Genomic DNA, 20,539 nt, shown 5'->3' with positions numbered 1-20,539 from the left:
TGCCTTCATCCCCCTTCGGGGGGGGCTTCCGGAGACTGCAGACTGGTCTGCGCTGAGCTGCAGCCCAAGCCGGCCGGGCACCGCTCAGTGTGTCCGGCTGGGGCCCTGTCAGGCGTCGGTCGGTGGGTCACAGCGTGCAGGGCAGGGGGCTTGGCCGCAGCCTGGGCAGCCCCCCCCCAGGCATGACCGGAATCCCCACGAACTGTGCCCTTCGATCTGGTTGCAGCAAGCGCCACGAGGCCCAGATGCAGGAGGGCGAGAAGAAGGCGGAGCAGCAGCGGGAGGCCCTGGCGCGGCTGCAGCAGGAGTTCCAGAAGGCCCAGGCCAAGGGGGCCCTCAAGGCCTGAGCCTGCTCTGGCTTCCACTGGACTGGACTGGGGAGGGGCCGTCTGTTACTGTTCTGATTTTGGGGTTCTGTTCGGTTAAAATAAAGTTGGGACACCTTCCCCGGCAGTCCTCGTCGCTGTGCCCCCTCTGGAGTGGGTGGCGCTCCCAAGGAGCGAGGGAAGCAGGGCTCCCTCTCAGTGCAGGCCGTGGGAACTGTCAGGTGCTGAAGCGAAGCTGTTCTTAAGGGCCTCCTCAGCCAGGAGCATCGGGCTCCCATCCTGCTGCCCATCTCTAGCTGAAGATTGAGCTCAGAAAAGCTGAACCCCCCTGTGGGGGGAGGGGCCTGCACCTGGCATGTCTGACACCACTGCTCTGCCAAGACGGGGTGCCTTTGTATGCTCAGTGCCTTAAATCAGAGGCTGATCTGGGCCTTGGATTCAACTTGTTTGTTCCAAACAGGGCAGCCCAGGACATGAATTTGGAGGTTCATGTGGTTTGGAGTTCTGTGGAAACCAAGTCTATGAGAGAAGCCACCTCCAAAGAGCTCAGGAGGTGGTTTGAGATGCTCTTATGCTAGCCCAGGTTCCAGGGCTGAGCTACAGGCTGAAAAAAGCCTCACTTTTGAAACATGCATTTAATTTTTTAATAGCAAGTTTATTGTTCTCTCGTAAGAGGGGTTGCATACAGTTGACACATTTGTTATTTAGCACCTGCTTTCTCCTGCCAGAGAAAAAGGGTTAATGGAGAGGAGGACAGACACCGCTCCTGCTATGGTCCTTACCCATGTCTCCCCCCTATGGCTTGAACAGCAACATTGGCAAACAGCAAGCCACCAGGTGCAGCTTTCCCACAGCATGAAGATAGAGGCAGAAAAAAGCACCTGTTATATTTCTCCCTGCCCTGTCTAATGGTCCCTTGAGAGAAGCTGCTTTCTAAAAAGAAGCAGACTGTAAAGTATTTAACTATGCCATAAAATGTGAAATGCCTCTGTGGGGCATGGGGGAAGTGGATCTTCTGTGTGGTAGGTGAAGAAGTGTTATGAAACCTGGGAGGATTGGCGGCTGATAGGTCTTGGAAGCGGAGAAGCTGGAGAGAGAGAATGAACAGCTTAGGCTGGGAAACCTGATTGCCTGCCGGAGAAATCAAAACCTCCAGCTTTCAGGGAACTGGAGTTGGGAGAAGTTACATGTGTCAATCACCCAGGCAATATGTGGCCCTCCCAAAGCAAACTTGTGCAAGCTGCTTTTTGATGGCATCACTGAAGGCCTTAGCTGACATGACTAATAATGATGCATTTGCTATTTCTAGGAAGCCCAACCTATTTCTACTGGAGAAGTGCATGCCCACAGGTGTCCTTCTCTCAGCTGGGAAAGACTATTATGAGCCTGTGGGGGAGGGAGGTTCAAGCTGTAGCCTTCGGCCCTCTCCATAGTGTCTTTCTGGCATTAGTGTTAAGGCAAAGAGATGCTCCTGCTACACATTGCAGCCCCCACCTCTCAACAGCCAGCTGCGATGCTCAGAGAAGTGGCTTCCAGTTTTCTTCCAGCTTCATATCTGTGCTAACAATGCACAGTCTTTAGAAAGCATTGCTTGGCTTCATCGTAGCTCTTTAGGTACCCCACAGCTGTGACATGGAGAATTCTGCCCACCCCCTTAGATAGCAATGTCCTATGACAACCACCATGTGAGTAGTTCCTGCCTAGACAGGAGTGAGGTAACCAAGGGTGACAGTACAGTTCTGACCTTCTCTGCACACTTGAAGCACCAGGGCTGGAGCGTAACTTGAAGCCAGCAAGAATCTGTGCAGAACAGGGAGGCAGCCACACCAATAGGATGCATATGCCCATCATCACAAATGGACATACCTGGGAGCGGGGCTTCAGTGCAAAGCACCTCTCCCCCAAGTTGGAAAGATTACTGAGATGGAAGGTTCCTGAGACCAGATTTTCTCCTGAGAAGACACGGTCAAAGGCAGGCAATGGAAGCCTCATAGTTCTCCTGAAACAAGTTCCAGCCCTGATGACCCCTCTGGGTCTTAAGTGAGCTTCAGGACAGCCAGTGTCAGGCCATGAGGGGGTCTGCCCTCTGTCAGTTCCTGAGGCATACCCCGCTCAGAAGAGGACCTTGGCGATCTTGCGTCCCGTGGCCTTGATTTTGGGGCAAGTTGCACAGATTTCCCTGCCCCGTGGGGAGGGGAGCCTGGATGGAGAGGGTGGCGGTTTCTTCTGTAGCCCCCTGGGGCGGAGCATGAAATCCAGGCTTGAGCTGTTCATGGCATAGAAGATGTTTGCCATTGGAGGGAAGACCAGCTCTGCAAAAGAGAAAAGGGATCGAGGTAGCAGACCAGGAAGAAAAGCAGAGAGACTTCTTGGGGGAAAAGTCTTCCCACTGCAGGGCTGCCCTCATCCAAGCTTGTCACTTCCCCTCCTATTCTGTGCCACAGTCCTCTACTGGAATGACAGATCTCAGCTCTTTGTCAAGGTAATTAAAAGAAGTTTTGTAGAACCTGAGTTGCTGAATTGAGAGAGTGCTCCTTAGAAGATCACCAAATCCTTTGCAACATGAGGAAAAGCGTCCAGGCCAGACTTGCTCCTGGATCATGCCCATTCCATTCTTTTATTTGATTGCGCTTGTATTTTGCTGTTCTTGGGGGTAAAGGCTGCTGGCCCCATTGTCCATCCACTTAATTCGTTCTGTTAGTAACAGACATTCGTGCCTTAGGGCAGGGGTCTCCAAACTTTTGGCCAGAGGGTCACATCAAATATCTGGCATGGTTTTGAGAGCCGGAAAAAAAAATTGAAATATAAAATTTAAATAAATTAGAGATGGAACTTAGATGAGTGAACAAAGGAAGGAATGGGCTCATTCATTCAACCTCTCTGGCCCTCGGAACACCCTCCAGACACAATCAGAGCAGAATTCTGGTCATGTTCAGTTGAGTGGGTCAGAGGCTTGCAGGGGAAAAAGAGGTTGGCCACGGGCCAGACAGAGGCTTGCCGCAGGTCGTATCTGGCCCCGGGTTTGGAGACCCCTGCCTTAGGGAATGCAGCCTACATGGGGCTCTTTGAAGACAGTCCAGAAAATGAAACTAGATCAAAACTCAGCTGCCAGAATTTTTTACAGGAGCCCGTAGTGCAGAACTTACTTAATTTTCTGGGCTCAGTTCAAAGTGCTGGAGCCGGGCTCCATCCCCGGAATCCATCTCCTCTCCCCTGAAGCTGCCTGAGCACTAAGACCACCACCAGAGGCCCTTTGCCATCAGTGTTCAGCAGGTGGACATGTGGCTTACTTTCACTTTCCATAGGGCTCAATACATTCGCAGCTTGGAGGGAGGGAGTTCCTTCTTGAGTGTTTTTTGGGGGCTGTTTTCATTGGATAAGAACCATTCTGGTGTTGTTGGATTCCTCTCAGCCTGCCCTTTCCGATGGACTAAGGCAGGGGTGCTCAAAAGGTGGATTGCAATCTACCGGTATATCGCGAAGCAAAATGAGTAGATCGTGGAGTGCCGACCCCCCCCTTCAGGTGCCTCTGGGAGGAAACGCCGGGAGTAAGGCCCACTGTACTCAATGGGGCTTACTCCCAGGTAAGTGTGGCTAGGATTGCAGCCTCACAGCCTAATCCTAGGCATGTCTACTCAGGAGTAAGTCCTGTTATACTCAGTGGGGCTCAAGGTACACCAACATACATTGTACACATAAATGTCATATGTTATGATGGCGTGAACATTGAAAAAAAAAAACTCTGGTAGATCTCCAGGCCTTGCTGGGTTTCAAAGTAGCTCTCGAGCCAAAAAAGTGTGAGCACCCCTGGACTAAGGCAAGTTTGCCTCCTCGTGAGTAAATGCACGACATGGCTTGGTTTCACTTTTCATAGGGCTGCATGCATTTTTTTTGTTTCCAGTTTTTTGGCCATAACTTTTGATGGAAAGGAGATATTTCATTCCAGTGTTTTGCATTGCATTCTGCTGGAAATTCTGCATCCAACGGTATATAGCATGATGGGGTTATTCACAACCTCCGCAATGTTAGCAATGTTGGCTCATTTGTGGTGTCACCCCCCAAAGCTGGTACCTGGGGCAGACCACCCCCCCGCCCCTTGCTAGCTATGCCACTGCCTCAAAGTTCAGCTACAAGCCCAAGTCTATCTGCTTGGTTGACCTGGGCTCTGAAGTTAAGGTAGTGCTCCTGCTCCCGCCGCAAACACTGGATCCACCCCTGGTGTCACCCCTCCCCTGGCTGTCACCTTGCTAACACATCATTGGTTCCATGCTGTGTCATATCATCTCATTAGTCTTTTGAACAGTCAGTCTCATTGGCCTGTTTTGAGTTAAGGAAATTGTACTTTTTGCTAACATAAGACAGTTCCATTTTTGTTTTGTGGTTCTTGGGCCATAACTTTTGATAGAATGGAGATACTTCACTTTGGTTTGTTTCACTGCATTCAGCTGTAAATCATGCATCGAATGGTATATAACATGATGGTATTATTCCTAACAACCACAACTTTAGAGATTTTGGTCACTAGAGCTGTCACCATCCCGACCCCCCCGCTAACTACGCCACTGATCATCACATTCACTGCCTTTGCTGCTGCATCACGCTGGTGGCTCATGTTTTGCTTGTTATCCACTGAAAAACCCAGATCTTTTCAACAAGCAGTTTCTATCCTGGTTTCCTTGGCCTTAATTCCATCACAGTTCATGTCATGGGGTGAGGAGGGAGCCGAGAGGAGGTTCCCAAGTTGTGGCTCAAGAGACACTGCAAGCCACAGTGGCCAACTGTCAACTAAGAACACATGAGTCCCACGGGATCGGGCCACAGGCCCATCTAGTCCAGCTTCCTGTGTCTCACAGCGGCCCACCAAATGCCCCAGGGAGCACACCAGATAACAAGAGACCTGCAAGGCTTCCTGGGAATTGTAGTTAAGAACATAAGAACAGCCCCACTGGATCAGGCCATAGGCCCATCTAGTTCAGCTTCCTGTATCTCACAGCGGCCCACCAAATGCCCCAGGGAGCACACCAGATAACAAGAGACCTGCAAGGCCTCCTGGGAATTGTAGTTAAGAACCTAAGAACAGCCCCACTGGATCAGGCCATAGGCCCATCTAGTCCAGCTTCCTGTGTCTCACAGCGGCCCACCAGATACCTCAGGAAGCACACAAGATAAGAGCCCCGAATGCTGCAGCCTTTCCTCATAAGGAAGGTGCCGCAGCCCAGTCATCATTTGGGACTGTTCAGCCCCAGTCGCAGTCTTCCCCCCCATCACTCACTTCCCTGTGTGGCCTCACCTTGGCCTTCGGGCAGCAGCTGCACCAGTTCGTAACTGGGGGCCAGGCTCAGGTCCTGGTTGTGCTTCTCCAGCACCTTTGCGACCACAGCAGGGGCCTTGTCCTGGCTTGTCACCTGCAGGGGGCAGCAACGAAATCCCACAAGAAGTCACCTGACCGTCCCTGAGAGCAGCACTGGCACCCGTCTGCGGCCTTTCCAGTTCAGCAAGAGTCACGGAGCACATAGTGCCACTTCTCACCTTTTGTGCCAGCCCAGCAGCCATCACACAGCCGCCCCCCCAAAACAGGGCAGCCAAACTGCACAGCTGTGCTTCACAACAAGCATGCAAACCTTTTTTTGTGGCAAGTTAATTAACACTGTATGTTAAATTTTATATTTACAGCAACGAAATAATTATTGCTGCCAGAGCAACTTTAAGTGAAGCAAGTGAGATAAAACACATAACCTGAGGAAATCTTCTGAATCCACTGCAGGCAGGCAGGAAGCGGACACTTCAGCCGTGTCTTGCTCAGCACCCCCCAGTGCTGAGAAGGGAGCAGCTGGGTTCCCTCACCAGGCAGCCCAGTCTTGATGCACACTCCTCCTTCCAGGCCCCCATGGGATGCATGGGGGGGGAGTGTTCCGGGGCAGCAGCTTTTTTTCCCCACCCTCTGGCTTCCTCAGGGGCCTCTGCAGTATTGGGAGAAACTCACCTGTGGGGGGGGGGGAAGGCCTGGAGAAAGCACCGCTAGAATGCCCAGTTGACAGACCTTCCCCCCCCCCACTGCTTCAGTGACCCAAGACCCTCTGCTGGTTGTGCTGCAATAGACTGAAGTGGCTGCCCGCCCCCTTGCAGGGATGCTGCCATGAAATCCAGCAGCCCTCCATCCTTCAACAGGCAGCTCTGCAGATTTGAAGGAGACTCCCCTTGATAGTCTTTATGACCCCTTGATAGGCTTCTGTGGGTGACCACAATGTGTGCAAATTCAAGTGCAGGGGGGAGGCCCTTTGAAAGGCCACTAGTGTCCCCCCCCCTTCCATTATTGTGGCCTGCACCTTCTCCTGTCCCTTGATTTTCAGGATGCGGCAGCCCAACCCACAAACATGCTCTGGCCCACAAAATGCCATTCTGGCACCTGCCACCCTCCTTCCAAGCCTCCCCCCAGCAGTCTCTGCTGCTGCCCTGATTTCAACCCCAAGCTTGCCCCGCTCACCAGGATGCTCTTGTAGAAGGCGCCGTCCTGCAGCTCCAGGCGCACGCGGACAATGCGACAGTCTGAGGGGGAGGCGCCCCCCGAGGCAGGGGCTCTAGGATAGGCCGTTCCACAAGAAGCAGAGCGTCTGTGTCCCCGGACAAAGCCCCTCGGGGGGGCAAGGCCCTCAGGCGCAGGGATTTCCTGGGCAGTATCCAGAGCTGAGACCGAGGGCCACTTCACAGGCTGGACCAGTGAAAGAGAATGGGGGTCAGCACAGCAAGGGGGGCAGGAATGCCAGGTCACTGGGAAGGCAGAGAGGTGAGGGGCAACTGGGTCAGGAAGGGGTTGCAGATCAGGGCCAAGCTTTTGTGTGCAGAAGGAAGGCCCCCCCTCCCCAGCAGCCCTACCAGCCAGAAAGGTGGTGGGAAAGGGACTCTCCCTCGGTCCTGGGGATCAAGGAGGCCCTGCCTAGGGATAAGACCACGTGGGAGATTTGTTTCCCAGAAGAGCCTGCACTCAGGGCCAGCTCAGGACTTCAACAAGGGTCTTGAATGCCGGGAAAAGGTCCTCCCTCTTCCAGGTGCTGCCCAGCAGCTCCATGGGGAATTTCATCTGCATGAAGGACGGGACCAGGCTGGACTTCGAGAACTCGTCATCAGCCACCTGCATCATCCGTGCCCCCCTGAAACACTTTCTGGTCAGAGAAAGAGGGAAGGGCGGGAGCCTTTGGCGGGAGGTGGGGGACCCTGCAGCTGGAAAAGAAGGACAAGGAAGAGGAGCGCTGGCCCGCTGCGATGCAGAGTTCAGGGGTCAGCAGTGCCTCTGTCCAGGGCCTCCACCATGAACACTTTTAGTGCCGCTCTCAGTTCTCGGCACAGGCAGAGAGGCGCAGGGGCAGAGACCAGGGGCCTGGCTGGCACCGTAACCTCGCCAAGGACCTGGATTTCTTGCTGAGCTATGGACTCTTGTGAGCCTCTCTCCCCCCATTTCCATTTTTGGTTGAAAACTAAGAAAGTGACCCCCTTTACAACCTCACAGAAAAAGCCAGCGACAACTTCTTCATTTCACGGGGCTGGATTGGACAATAAATCTCTGCCCGCTTTCCACTGGGAGTCTGCTGAGAGCACACACAGTCCTTGCGCCCCAGCCCAATTCATGCCCTTGCACTAGGGACTGTGGGGAGCATGCGCACTCACGGCAGGCTTCCACAGCAGAAGTGCGCAAGGAGGGGGTCCGTGTGAGAAGCATCAGCCGAATCTGCCTGTGATTGGACATGTGCTCTCTCCAGTCTCAGGGGCAACACTAGCTGCCGGAGAGCCATGACTAGCAGGGATTGCGTGTGCCTTGTGTGGGGCCTGTGATGGGCCAGGCTGGAAACAGGAAGAGGCCTCGAGTCTGGTCCAGCAGAGCAGGGCCCGTGCAGTCTGCTGAACTGGGTTTGTTCTTACCTTTCTTTCCTCTCATTCGGAGGAAGAAGGTTCAGGACCCAGAATTTATGGGCCTCAGAGGGAGAATGAGCACTCCCACCCCCACCTAATGGAGCCTTTCTGCCATCAGGCCTCCAAAGAGCAGCGCAAGACTGCAGCTGGGCTCCAAGTACCAGTCCACGCCCTGTGGCTTGACTGCAGATATGTCGCTTCTCAGTCACAAACCTCCCCCATCGCTCAGGTGCAGGGAGGGTTGGGGAGGCAGGGAAGGGGCCCTGTCCCTCAGTCACCTGGGCCAGCGGTGGAGGCAGCAGCAAGTCTGGCGGAGCCTGGGAAGGGCTGGGCTTGTCCCAGGAAACGATGGGGCTCCTTCCAACTGAGCAGAGCAGGCTGCAGAAAAAGTGGAAGGGGGAAGGAACCTGGTTACGTCACTCTTCCTGTTCCCCTCCCCCACCGCCCTTCACCCTCCCCACCGCTCTCTCCCTTACTCACTCTGCACAGCGGGTAATGACCAGGGTCGGCTTCACGGGCCTGGCGGGTGTCGTGCCCTCCCCGGGTGGCTCGATGGCACACGACAACTGGTAGCTGAGGAAGAGGAGGGGCGTCAGAGCAAGAGGCACCCACTTGCAGCATATGTACAGTGGGGGGGGGGTGTACAGGACAATTCCCACCTGTGGGCCTCACTGAGCCGGGGCAGGTGCTGCAGCCATCGCTGGAGGACAAGGTTGGGCTTCAGGGTGTAGTTGCGGCAGCTGGCCTGCAGGTGGCGCAGCTGGGTCAGGATCTCAAACTCCTGCCAGGAGGAAGGAAAGGCAAACTCCCATCACCAAACTGCTGCTCTCAGCACAGAGGGGGCCCCACTGCATCCCCCCCCATGAGGCAAGTACCTTGCGGTGCTTCTCAAAATTAATGTATCCGTTCTGCAAGAAGAGAAAAGGGGCCGTCATTCCAGGAAGGTGCGACTTTCCCCAGAATACGCCAGAAAACATCAAACAACGGCAGCTTCCTCGTTCCAGGGAATCATTTAAAACTTTTTGCACAGAGCCTCACGCACACTCAGAACAGCATCAGCCAAGGACTCCGAGTGGCCGCCAAGCCTGCTGCCTGGGGTGGTGCGGCTTTCTGAAGGTGTCGCCTCTGGTAGAGAGGACTGCCAACCGCTGGGGAAGACCCCCTTGGGATTTCTGCTTGCAAGAGCAGCAGCTTTGGTACCCCCCCCCATTCAGTTCCAAGCAGAAGGGCCAGCTCCAGTTGAAGCCCCTGCAGCCCCAGCACTGGCACATGTGCAGGAAGCTGCCAGAGGCAGGCCCTCCTGGGGACACCAAGCTTAGCCTTGTTGGCACTGATCAGCAGCAGCTCTCTGGGTTTCAGACGGAGGGCTCTTTCCCAGAGATGCTGTCAGCCAGGGATTGCACCTGCTGCGCCCTTCTGTGTGCCAGGGAAGGACTGCTCTGCGCCTCCTCCCACAACTGCCCTCACACACCCTCCTCCACTCTCTGCCTGCCCTCTCTCTCTTCAGCACTCCAGCAGGTGTGTAGATTCCTGGCAGGACTCTGAGAGATCAGGAAAGGAAAAAAGGAAGGGGCAGAGTCTTGAAGGGGGTGGGAGGGCCTTCTCCGATGCTCCAGAGTAAAGGAGTGCACTTGGAAGCCCCTGGGATGCCACCAGGTCCTCCATAGGGCAAAAGAGCTGGAGAGGCCACACAGGTAGGATGTCACACCCAGAACAGCAAGGGAGCCCTTGTGGGTGTGCAGGGTGGGGGGTGAACACAGAGCCCAATGGAGGAGAGGGGTCCTGCATCATTCTCTGCCCCACCCCGGCTCACCTGTAGCTGGTCCCGCATTGCTGTGTCCAGCATCACCAGGTCCTTCAGGAACATCCCCAGGTACGGGACCACGCCCTGGAGGGAGGGAGATTTCAGCCACTGGCCTCAACATTTCTTTGCCCCCCCCCCGCCAGTCCACCTGGCTCGGTCTCCAGGTCCCCAACACACTCCCAAGCCCAGCCTCACCGTTAGACGCTGCTCTGACATTCTCTGCTGGTGCCTCCGCTGGGTGGAATCAGCACCAGCTTCCTGGGGGGCAGGGAGAGAAAGGGGAGGGGGTACGGAGGGGGTCAGCACGCCCACCCTAGTCTCCACCTGGAGTCCTGCATCAGTGGGTAAGGTCTGGCAGTCATTGGCACCACAGGTCTGCCCCCTGCAGGCTGGGTAAAACGTTGATCACAGGAATCATAGAAATGGAAGGCCGCCAATGACTGTGGCTGGAAATCCTCCACATCTCTAAGCTACAGCATCTCCAGCAGGGGTCTGTCTGTCGAGCCTCTGCCTGAAGATCTCCAGGGAGGAAGAAGCCACCACCTCCCTGGGCAGTCTGCTCCACTGCCAAACAGCCCTGGGACGTTTGCTCTGAAGCGAGCCTCACTGCATAGTGGGAAGGACCCCCAAATCAGACTTGGACCCACAGCCCCGGGAAGGAGAGGGCTGAGCAGGGCCAGGTCCTGGGGGGCAAGGGTCAGGCTTGAACTAGGGACCAAAGCAGTGGAGAAGCAAACTCTGGCAGCCCAGCAGGCACTGCGAGCCTGTTCGTCTGCTTGCAGAGACACACAGATGCAGCCACGGAGAAGGGCAGCAGATTTGAGAAGGGGCAGGCACGGGGCAGACTCAAAAACCAGGCACTGGCCTCCTGCCAGTTTTGCAATGTCAGAATCACAAGACCTGGAATCACCCCCACAGCCCCTCCTGCCCTCCCACCCCACTCTCTCCCCGCCCACCCCAACTCCCCAGCTGCCTGCAAAACCAATTGTGCTACAAGGGCAGAGCTACCTGTGGGGCCTCTATCCTCTTCCTTCCACTCACAGAATGCCCAGCTCTCTGCATGGAGAGAGAGGTGGGCCAGGCTGTGGGAAGGGGGGTGTGTGGGGCAGGGCAGGAAGGAAACGTTCTGTGGGTCCCCCCACCTGAAAGAGGAGCCGCCGGCTCTGGCTGTAATTGTCTTCTTCTGAGCAGACGGAGGAGAGCTCCTCGTAGCAGCGGAGAGAATCCCTGGAGATCAGACAGAAGGGAGCTCGGAGGACTAGACCCACAGAGACCAGCCTCTGGACACGCCTACCGCCCTCTCCCTCAACACTGCAGACAAGAAACCCCCAACCCTTTTTGGAAACGAGACAACTTTCCCCCACGAGGGGTGCTGGATCTTGGAGTGAGGGGTGGGTTGCAGGGGGTCTCAGAGAGGCCTCTGCAATTCTTCCTTCAGTCCCCTGGAGCCAAGGATGACTCCAGCAGGGGAAGCAAAGCTCTCCGGGATCAGGAGGAGACCTCCTCCACCCCCTCACTCTTGTCCTCACCTGGCTGTCTCCTCCCAGGTCCTCTTCAGGCGATGCAGGGAGCTGGACTGCAGGGCGGACACCACGGCATAGAGCGAGGAGAAGTTCCGAAGACAGAGGCATTCCTGGGAGGAGTAGAGGAGGATCCTCTGCAGGGGCCCTCCAACCCACTCCCCTCTCCCTGGGCCAAGTTCCCGCCTAGGCGGGCACCCACCTCTGCCACGCGGATCCACTTTTCCAGCAGCCGGGCCCGCTGCGCAGCTCGCAGCCCCGTGTCCCCCAGGCAGGAGGCTACCACGGCGTTGGCCACCCGGTTGAACTGGGCCACAGTCGCCCGGACAGTGGGGCAGGCGCCTTCGTGGCCCTTCTTGACGCGCTGAGACCACAGGGAGCCCAGGCACTCGTGGGGGGCCAGGTGGAGAAAGAGCTCCTGTGGAGGGCACAAAGAGAGACTGGCAGAGGGACACGGCCCCCGACCCACTCACAAGACCCAAGAGTGGCCCACTGACTGGAACCTCACTGGGACTCGGCTCTCCCCAACTGCATACTTCGGTGTTCCCTGAAATTCTGTGGCCAAAGAACAAAGGCTCAGTCCAGGGACGGGCAGCCAGCCAGCCGCTGCTTCAAACGCTGACAAGCTCCTGCCCTCTTGCTGACAGGGCTGGGCTGGAAAGCATGTGGACCAATCCAGGGTCAAAGAACCCTGCAGCAAAGGACACCCCTCGTGAGTCCTCTGCCCCCCAGGGAAGGAGCTCCTCACTCTCAGTGGCGGGTGTGCAAGAAAGCCCCTCCCCCACCCTCCTCGCACCAATTGCACGTCTCCACCATGCCTCAAAAAACAGGTGGGCTGCAAGGCGGGAAAACACTGTACCCCTTCCAGCATGAGGCCCCCTGGCAGCCCCTTGCACCCCTGCCCTGGCCCCCCACTCACCGCGTCCTGCCAGGTGAGGTGTGCAGCCACTTCCTCCGCCTGGAGGCCCAGGATGTAGTGGGGGTCGGGGTCCCCGTCGTCCAAAATGCCCTCCTCAGGCTCCTCCTTTGCAGCGGGGGCCGTCCCCCTTGCAGCCGCACACAAGCTCTTCTCAGGCCCCGAACCATCCCCGAGGGCCCAGCGCAGCCTGAGCAGCAGCGCCTCCTGCAGGCCAGGCTCCAGCTCTGCGAAGTCCTTGGGGTGCCCCTCCAGCCAAGAGCAGAGCAGGGACCCCAGTGCGCTGTGAGGAGGAGAGGCCCAGGCTGTGAGCCCAGACTCCCAGGCCCTGCCCCCCAGAACAGGTTAAGGGACCCTTGGGGAGAGAACATGAAAAGGCAGTGCTCAAATGTGAGCCATGGATAGGCCAAGACCCTCAGGGCTGGAGGAGCAGCGCATCTGAGCACATACAGCCTGCCTTCACTGTATTCAGTGGCGTAGCTAATGAGTGTGTAGCCCGCTGCCAAGTTCAAAATGTTGCCCCAGAAGTGATGTCACAACTGGAAGTGACATCACGCCCGGGCTTTTTAAAAAGTGAAAACTGGGAGGAACCCACCTCCTCCCCCCCCAGTAGCTCACCACCCACTTGCTCTGCTGCCTCCCCCAGTCAGTGGCATAGCTAAGGCATATATCTGCTACCTGGGGTCAAAGAAGATTGTGTAGCCCCCCTCACTCTGCATGACAAAATCAAATTTAATTAAGTAAATAAATAAAAAGTTATTGGTTCCATGCTGTATCATAATAGCATTTCATTGGCACTCAGAACAATCAGTCTCATAGGTCAGTTTGGAGTTAAGCAAATCTACTTTTTGTTCACAAGCCAGTTGTGTTTTCGTTTCCTGGTTAATGTCATAACTTTCGATAGAATACAGATATTCCAATGTGGTTTGTTTCCTTGCATTCTGCATTAAATTACCTTTCCAATGATATATGACATGATGGTATTATTCATACATACCAAGATTTTCACAATTTTGGTCACTAGTGTCGAGCTCAGCTTGTTGCCCCCCTAAAGCTTGATGCCTGGTCTGACTGCTACCCCCTGCACCCCCTTAGCTACACCACTGGCTGTATTAATTTAAACCGGCCCTCCACAGACTTGCTTGGGGAAGGGGGAGCTTGTAGGGGAGCCTGCAATGACTGGGAGAAGCCAAAGCTGAGCAACCAACCCAGAGAGGAGAGGAGGGAATGGGAAGGATCACTGGGTCTTGGGGGGGGCACCACTCACCGCTGCAGCTCTGCTGTGTCCGGAGTGACATCCGAGCCAGGCCCTGCAAGCGTCTGCAGCCTGCGTGGAAAAAAGAAGGTCTGAGGAGGGCAGGCAGCAGGCTGTGGGCTTTTGCACCCCACTGACACCACTTTCTTGTAGGACAGGAGTCCTCGGGCCATAAACAGAAACTCATCCATGAAGCAATCAATTGGACAAGTTTCTGGAGGAAAAATCCATCACGGGGTACAAGCCATGATGTGTATGCGCAACCTCCTGATTTTAGAAATGGGCTGTGTCAGATGCAGGGGAGGGCACCAGGATGCAGGTCTCTTGTTATCTGGTGTGCTCCCTGGGGCATTTGGTGGGCCGCTGTGAGATACAGGAAGCTGGACTAGATGGGCCTGTGGCCTGATCCAGTGGGCTGTTCTTATGTTCTTAACTACAATTCCCAGGAAGCCTTGCAGGTCTCTTGTTATCTGGTGTGCTCCCTGGGGCATTTGGTGGGCTGCTGTGAGATACAGGAAGCTGGACTAGATGGGCCTGTGGCCTGATCCAGTGGGGCTGTTCTTATGTTCTTAACTACAATTCCCAGGAAGCCTTGCAGGTCTCTTGTTATCTGGTGTGCTCCCTGGGGCATTTGGTGGGCCGCTGTGAGATACAGGAAGCTGGACTAGATGGGCCTGTGGCCTGATCCAGTGGGGCTGTTCTTATGTTCTTAACTACAATTCCCAGGAAGCCTTGCAGGTCTCTTGTTATCTGGTGTGCTCCCTGGGGCATTTGGTGGGCTGCTGTGAGATACAGGAAGCTGGACTAGATGGGCCTGTGGCCTGATCCAGTGGGGCTGTTCTTATGTTCTTAACTACAATTCCCAGGAAGCCTTGCAGGTCTCTTGTTATCTGGTGTGCTCCCTGGGGCATTTGGTGGGCCGCTGTGAGATAGAGGAAGCTGGACTAGATGGGCCTGTGGCCTGATCCAGTGGGGCTGTTCTTAGGTTCTTAACTACAATTCCCAGGAAGCCTTGCAGGTCTCTTGCTATCTGGTGTGCTCCCTGGGGCATTTGGTGGGCCGCTGTGAGATACAGGAAGCTGGACTAGATGGGCCTGTGGCCTGATCCAGTGGGGCTGTTCTTATGTTCTTAACTACAATTCCCAGGAAGCCTTGCAGGTCTCTTGTTGTCTGGTGTGCTCCCTGGGGCATTTGGTGGGCCGCTGTGAGATACAGGAGGCTGGACTGGATGGGCCTATGGCCTGATCCAGTGGGGCTGTTCTTATGTTCTTAACTACAATTCCAGAAGGCCTTGCAGGTCTCTTGTTATCTGGTGTGCTCCCTGGGGCATTTGGTGGGCCGCTGTGAGATACAGGAAGCTGGACTAGATGGGCCTGTGGCCTGATCCAGTGGGGCTGTTCTTATGTTCTTAACTACAATTCCCAGGAAGCCTTGCAGGTCTCTTGTTATCTGGTGTGCTCCCTGGGGCATTTGGTGGGCCGCTGTGAGATAGAGGAAGCTGGACTAGATGGGCCTGTGGCCTGATCCAGTGGGGCTGTTCTTAGGTTCTTAACTACAATTCCCAGGAAGCCTTGCAGGTCTCTTGCTATCTGGTGTGCTCCCTGGGGCATTTGGTGGGCCGCTGTGAGATACAGGAAGCTGGACTAGATGGGCCTGTGGCCTGATCCAGTGGGGCTGTTCTTATGTTCTTAACTACAATTCCCAGGAAGCCTTGCAGGTCTCTTGTTGTCTGGTGTGCTCCCTGGGGCATTTGGTGGGCCGCTGTGAGATACAGGAGGCTGGACTGGATGGGCCTATGGCCTGATCCAGTGGGGCTGTTCTTATGTTCTTAACTACAATTCCCAGAAGGCCTTGCAGGTCTCTTGTTATCTGGTGTGCTCCCTGGGGCATTTGGTGGGCTGCTGTGAGATACAGGAAGCTGGACTAGATGGGCCTGTGGCCTGATCCAGTGGGGCTGTTCTTATGTTCTTAACTACAATTCCCAGGATGCCTTGCAGGTCTCTTGTTATCTGGTGTGCTCCCTGGGGCATTTGGTGGGCTGCTGTGAGATACAGGAAGCTGGACTAGATGGGCCTGTGGCCTGATCCAGTGGGGCTGTTCTTAGGTTCTTAACTACAATTCCCAGGAAGCCTTGCAGGTCTCTTGCTATCTGGTGTGCTCCCTGGGGCATTTGGTGGGCCGCTGTGAGATACAGGAAGCTGGACTAGATGGGCCTGTGGCCTGATCCAGTGGGGCTGTTCTTATGTTCTTAACTACAATTCCCAGGAAGCCTTGCAGGTCTCTTGTTGTCTGGTGTGCTCCCTGGGGCATTTGGTGGGCCGCTGTGAGATACAGGAGGCTGGACTGGATGGGCCTATGGCCTGATCCAGTGGGGCTGTTCTTATGTTCTTAACTACAATTCCCAGAAGGCCTTGCAGGTCTCTTGTTATCTGGTGTGCTCCCTGGGGCATTTGGTGGGCTGCTGTGAGATACAGGAAGCTGGACTAGATGGGCCTATGGCCTGATCCAGTGGGGCTGTTCTTATGATCTTACTCAATTCTGCCCAGCGCTCTAACCCTTGGAGGTTAGAAGCATCTGCTGAACTCCTCCAAGTCAATCTGAAACATTTGCATCCTGGGGCAAGGAAGGCAGCTGGAGCCCCCACCCCACCCCACCCCACCCCCTTCGCTGCCCACCTGTCCAGCAGGAGCTGCAGGACCACGGGGGTGGTGGCAAATGTTCGGTATGTGGCCAAGAAGGCCGGCACGTAACAGGCGTCTCCGAGCGCTGGAGCCTCCAAGAGGTGCCAGACAAGCTGGGGCAACAATCCGGCCTTCAGGGCCCGCGCCTGGCCTGGGGTGGAGGAAGCTGCCTCCTCCTCGCAGCACTGGGAACAGAGAGAGAAAGAGACCAGCTTGGGCTGCACCCACGTCCTGGGCCGCCACCCCCCCACCCAGTGTGCCTTGCACTACTTACGCTGCCCCTGCCGCCCCCTGGGGCACGAGAGCTCACAGTGAAGATCACACCCTCTCCGGCCTCCTCCCTCAGTGTCACCGGGGCCTGGTTGGGGGAGGAAGGAAGTCTTGGAGCTGGAGGAAGGCTCTCCCTGGGTCACCCCCCTCCCTTCTGCCCCCCAACTTATTCCTTCCCCCCCATACCCCAAAGCTCACCTTGGAGGGCAGGCAGTACCAGCGGGTGCGGGTCAGCAGCCCCCCCTCTGCAGGTCCCCCAGGCTCCAGGCAGCCCCCCAGGCGAAGGAAGACCTTCATGGGGGTGGCAGCCCCTGCCGGCCACCCCGCACCCCGCTCACCCCACTCCCCGACGGGACTCCAGCACCCCCTTCCTGGACGCGGGCGGGAAGCAGAGGAGGGGCAGGTGGGGGCAACCTGCAGGACCCCCCCCCCCGCCTGCTCTTGTTTTCCTTTCGGTATCTCGCTCGCCTCTTCTTCTCCCTGCCCTTCCGCCTCGCAGGATCCTGCCCGCCCCTTCCCCGCCCCGAAGGACTTCCCCAAAACCGGCTGAACCGGATTCCAGCCCCCCCCCCGCGCCCGAAGTGCTGCATCTGCCGCAAGCACCGCGGCTCCCGCCCGCGCCCGGCACGCGACGGGCATCGCCCCCTCCCGGGGTCCGGCGGCACCACCCCGGGCCATCCGCAGCCGGCTTGCTGCCCGACGGCAGACGGAGCCGGGCCGGCAGGAACGCCTCTGCGGCGCAGCCCCTGGCAGGCGCTCCTCGACGGCCGGAGCAGCCCCTCAGTGGCGTGCAGCAGGTGCGCACGTCTGCACGGGCCGGGCGTGCGGACCGCGCCCCCGCGGGCGAGGCACTAACACCCGCGGCACTCACCGGCTCGAGGGCGGGGGGGCCGCGCTCCGACTCAGGGACGCGGCTGCGGAAGGCGCTGAGGGTCACGCCGGAGTCTTCTCCTCGGTCCCGCAGGAGGCGCAGCGAGCGGTGCAGCATCCGGCCCCCTCCTGCCGCTCCCTACGGCAGCTGGGGGGAGAGGGCAGAGGGAGCCTGTTGCCCAGCCCTGCACGAGAGCCCCAGTGCAGCCCCCAAGAGGTCCGCAGGGCAGGGCAGGGCTCCCCCCCCACGACGGGCCACCCAGCGGAATACGCCGCGGCTGGACCGGCCCAGGCTGGGTCCGCGCCCCTCCACCGCCCGGTCAGGGAGGAGCCAGGCACCCTCAGCGGCTGCGCCCCAGCGCCCATTCGAGATAGACTGCGCCCGCACCTGGAGGCTCTACGCGGCTCCTGCGGCCGAGCGCAGCCGGTCTCCGAACCGTCCCTGCCGAGAACTCGGCCCCTCTTCAGGGCGCCCCCCCAGCACTCTGCGCACCCCTCCCGCCCCGGGGCCGCGGGCTCTCCTCGCCCTCACCCTCGCCTGGGTGCCCGGGAGGGGCGGCATCGGGCGCGCCCAGCAGCGCCCTCGCCGCGAGCTTCTTCCTTGCCGGGCGAACTCGGCTGGGCAGTGCCCGGGGCGCGGGCAGGGAGAAAGCCCGGACAGGGGAAGCCTGGAACTGGATCCGCGGAGAGGGACCGCAGGACCAGCGCCCAGAGACGGGGCAGTCGCGCGAACTTTGAACGAGGGTTCTGTGCAAAAACCGGAGCTGGAGCGGGAAGCGGAGCCGCGCAGAGCGGAGCACGTGGAAACTGGACTGGCTTCGGGGGGACACGTCGACAGGGGGCGCTCACCAGAGTGCGGGACTGGAGCCAGCTGAGCTCCCACTGGCAGAACTGGACAGGCGCGAAGGTGGGGCGGGTCCAGAACCCGACCCTCCCTCGTGTCATTTCTGGTGCCTGAGCCTCCCGGTCCACTCCTCCAGTCAGAATCTCCTCCACCTGCCCGCCTGTCCAGGCAGGCAGAACAGCCCTCTTGGCCAGTGGAGGGGGAAGCACCCCACACGCCCGAAGAGAGGAGGATGCAGGAAGAGACCCCGGGGAGACTCCTCACCCCAGTAGCTGGCCATTGACCAGCAGGCAGGGAAAAAGGAAGCCAGCCCTGCCACTCCCCCGGGCAAGGTTGTCCAGTGGCAGGGCCTTCTGTTGTCCGCTACTGCTGGGCCTGGAACCTCCAGCCCCTGCCCTGCCACCACTGTCTTCTAGAGGCAGGCTGCTGGCCACCTGGCCCGACCCCACCAGCTCAGCAGCTTCCCAAGGTCCTAGGCAGGGGGGGCTGCCTCTGCTGCAGGCACATCTGCTTCGTAACTGGAGGTGCTGCCAGGACTTTTGGCACCCAAGCAGCTGAGAGCCAGGCTGAGCCCCGAGGTTTCCTGCAGGAAAAGGAGCTGAATCCACATCCAAACCCAAACCTCTTGGCCGCCTTGAACTGGAACTGAGACCCCCCCACACAAAATGGGGTGACTGTTCAGTAACGAAAGTGAGCAGGCCTCAGGGGAATCTTTTGAGGGGTGATGTCTGTGTTTGGAGAACCTTGTTTCCAGGGACAACTTGAAAAGCAAAATAGATGGTGGTGCAGGGCAGCCAGGCAGGGCCCCAGAGCCCACGTGGGGCTCCAGGGAAGTGCTGCCCCCCTCCAGGTTGGACCCCTCTTGCATTTCCTCAGCAATTTAGTTCTTCCTGCTGCCCTCCTCTCATTTACCCAGTGGCATAGCTAATGAGCGTGTAGCCCGGTGTTGCCCCGGAAGTGATGTCACAACTGGAAGTGACATCACACCCAGGCTTTTTTAAAAGTGAGAATTGGGACAGGAGCTCACCTCCTCCCCCAGCAGCTCACCACCCACTTGCTCAGCTCCCTCCCCCAGTTAATGACATAGCTAAGGCATCCATCTGCAACCTGGGGTCAGAGAAGATTTTGTAGCCCCCCCCCCGCATGACAAAATCAAATTTAATTAAGTAAATAAATAAAAAGTTATTGGTTCCGTGCTGAATCATAATAACATCTCATTGGCACTCAGAACAAACAGTCTCATAGGTCAGTTTGGAATTAAGCAAATCCACATTTGTTCCACAAGTCAGTTTGTTTACATTTTCTGGTTAATTGGCCATAACGTTTGATAGAAAACTGATATTCCAGTGCCGTTTGTTTCATTGCATTCTACATTAAATTACCTTTCCAATGGTATATAACATGATGGTATTATTCATACGTACCAAGGTTTTCACAATTTTGGTCACTAGTGTCAAGCTCAGCTTGTTGTTGCCCCCCTAAAGCTTGATGCGCGGTGCAACTGCTACCCCCTTGGCTACGCCACTGTATTTACCCCAAACAGGGCATGTTCCCAGCTTTTTATCTGCTCAACTCATTTAAAAACAGTCTCTCACGTTCTCGACTGTCTTGAGTTGCAGCATTGCAGGTCCAGCTTGAATGTTGTTCTGCTTGATAGATACCAACACTGGAGCTGAGCCAGTTTGCAAACCACCTCCTAGAGTTTGTGTCTGAATTGGAGAATCAAAAATAGCAGCAAACTGGAACGAAACTCCAATTTTTAAGGGCCTGACCCCTTAAACTGCAGCCCCCTCCCCAACTTGAATGAGAAAGAGCTTAGCTGGAGACTTGCTGATCACCCAAAGGCATAGCCTCACAGCCCAATCCTATCCACACTTTCATGGGAGCAGGTGCCATTCACTCTAACGGGACTGACTTCTGAGTACACATGTATAAGATTGGGCTGTCAAGCAGCTGTGGCATCTACCCCCCACATTGCCCTTTCCAAGGGCTCTGGGAGGACTCCAACAGGAAGAGACCATTTCCAGGCCCCCCTAAACAGGAGCTGGAGCAGGGGGCCTTGTGCACACAGCAATCTGACAGGCCGTTCCCTTTCCTCCCAAAGGCAACATGCTGGCCAAGCAGGGCTGGGGAACAGTAGACTTCAGG

At 56.8% G+C, this 20,539-nt stretch overlaps 2 protein-coding genes across 4 annotated transcripts in view; one reads left to right on the top strand and one right to left on the bottom strand.

The window, feature by feature from the left end:
* The window catches only part of PFDN6 (prefoldin subunit 6), a 1,370-nt gene extending 996 nt beyond the window's left edge, over window positions 1–374 (top strand). The window contains 1 exon segment of the mRNA XM_066613219.1: window positions 64–374. Within this exon segment, the coding sequence (XP_066469316.1) occupies window positions 64–347 (284 nt within the window). The 3' untranslated portion in view covers window positions 348–374.
* A 586-nt stretch (window positions 375–960) lies between these two features.
* On the bottom strand, window positions 961–18,177 carry RGL2 (ral guanine nucleotide dissociation stimulator like 2). 3 transcript variants are annotated; one of them, XM_066615963.1, is made up of 18 exons: window positions 17,936–18,177; window positions 17,549–17,695; window positions 16,682–16,765; window positions 16,402–16,592; window positions 13,739–13,798; window positions 12,475–12,754; window positions 11,758–11,973; window positions 11,565–11,668; window positions 11,178–11,262; window positions 10,231–10,293; window positions 10,045–10,119; window positions 9,107–9,139; window positions 8,891–9,012; window positions 8,712–8,804; window positions 8,510–8,609; window positions 6,811–7,035; window positions 5,617–5,731; window positions 961–2,638 (listed from the first exon to the last, which is right to left on the bottom strand). In XM_066615963.1, exons 2-18 carry the CDS (start codon window positions 17,663–17,665, stop codon window positions 2,439–2,441), a joined length of 2,163 nt encoding a protein of 720 aa, XP_066472060.1. In that variant the 5' UTR covers window positions 17,666–17,695; window positions 17,936–18,177; the 3' UTR covers window positions 961–2,438. The 3 variants fall into 3 exon arrangements, with proteins under 3 accessions (XP_066472060.1, XP_066472061.1, XP_066472062.1); XM_066615964.1 differs by having other exon boundaries at window positions 18,080–18,177; XM_066615965.1 differs by lacking the exons at window positions 17,549–17,695; window positions 17,936–18,177 and adding an exon at window positions 16,876–16,998.
* Window positions 18,178–20,539: the final 2,362 nt, after the last annotated feature.

The sequence above is a fragment of the Tiliqua scincoides genome, chromosome 2 (genome assembly GCF_035046505.1).
Source record: "Tiliqua scincoides isolate rTilSci1 chromosome 2, rTilSci1.hap2, whole genome shotgun sequence".
Lineage (NCBI taxonomy): Eukaryota > Metazoa > Chordata > Lepidosauria > Squamata > Scincidae > Tiliqua > Tiliqua scincoides.
This window is presented reverse-complemented; position numbering and strand designations above follow the sequence as displayed.

Excerpts from the sequence above, each read along its gene's own strand:
- RGL2 (XM_066615963.1), bottom strand. The coding sequence starts at position 17,665 with ATGCTGCACCGCTCGCTGCGCCTCCTGCGGGACCGAGGAGAAGACTCC. Across the intron at positions 16,593-16,681 it reads CAGGGGGCGGCAGGGGCAGC|TGCTGCGAGGAGGAGGCAGC; the intron begins GTAAGTAGTGCA and ends CTCTGTTCCCAG. Across the intron at positions 9,013-9,106 it reads ATTTTGAGAAGCACCGCAAG|GAGTTTGAGATCCTGACCCA; the intron begins GTACTTGCCTCA and ends TCCTCCTGGCAG.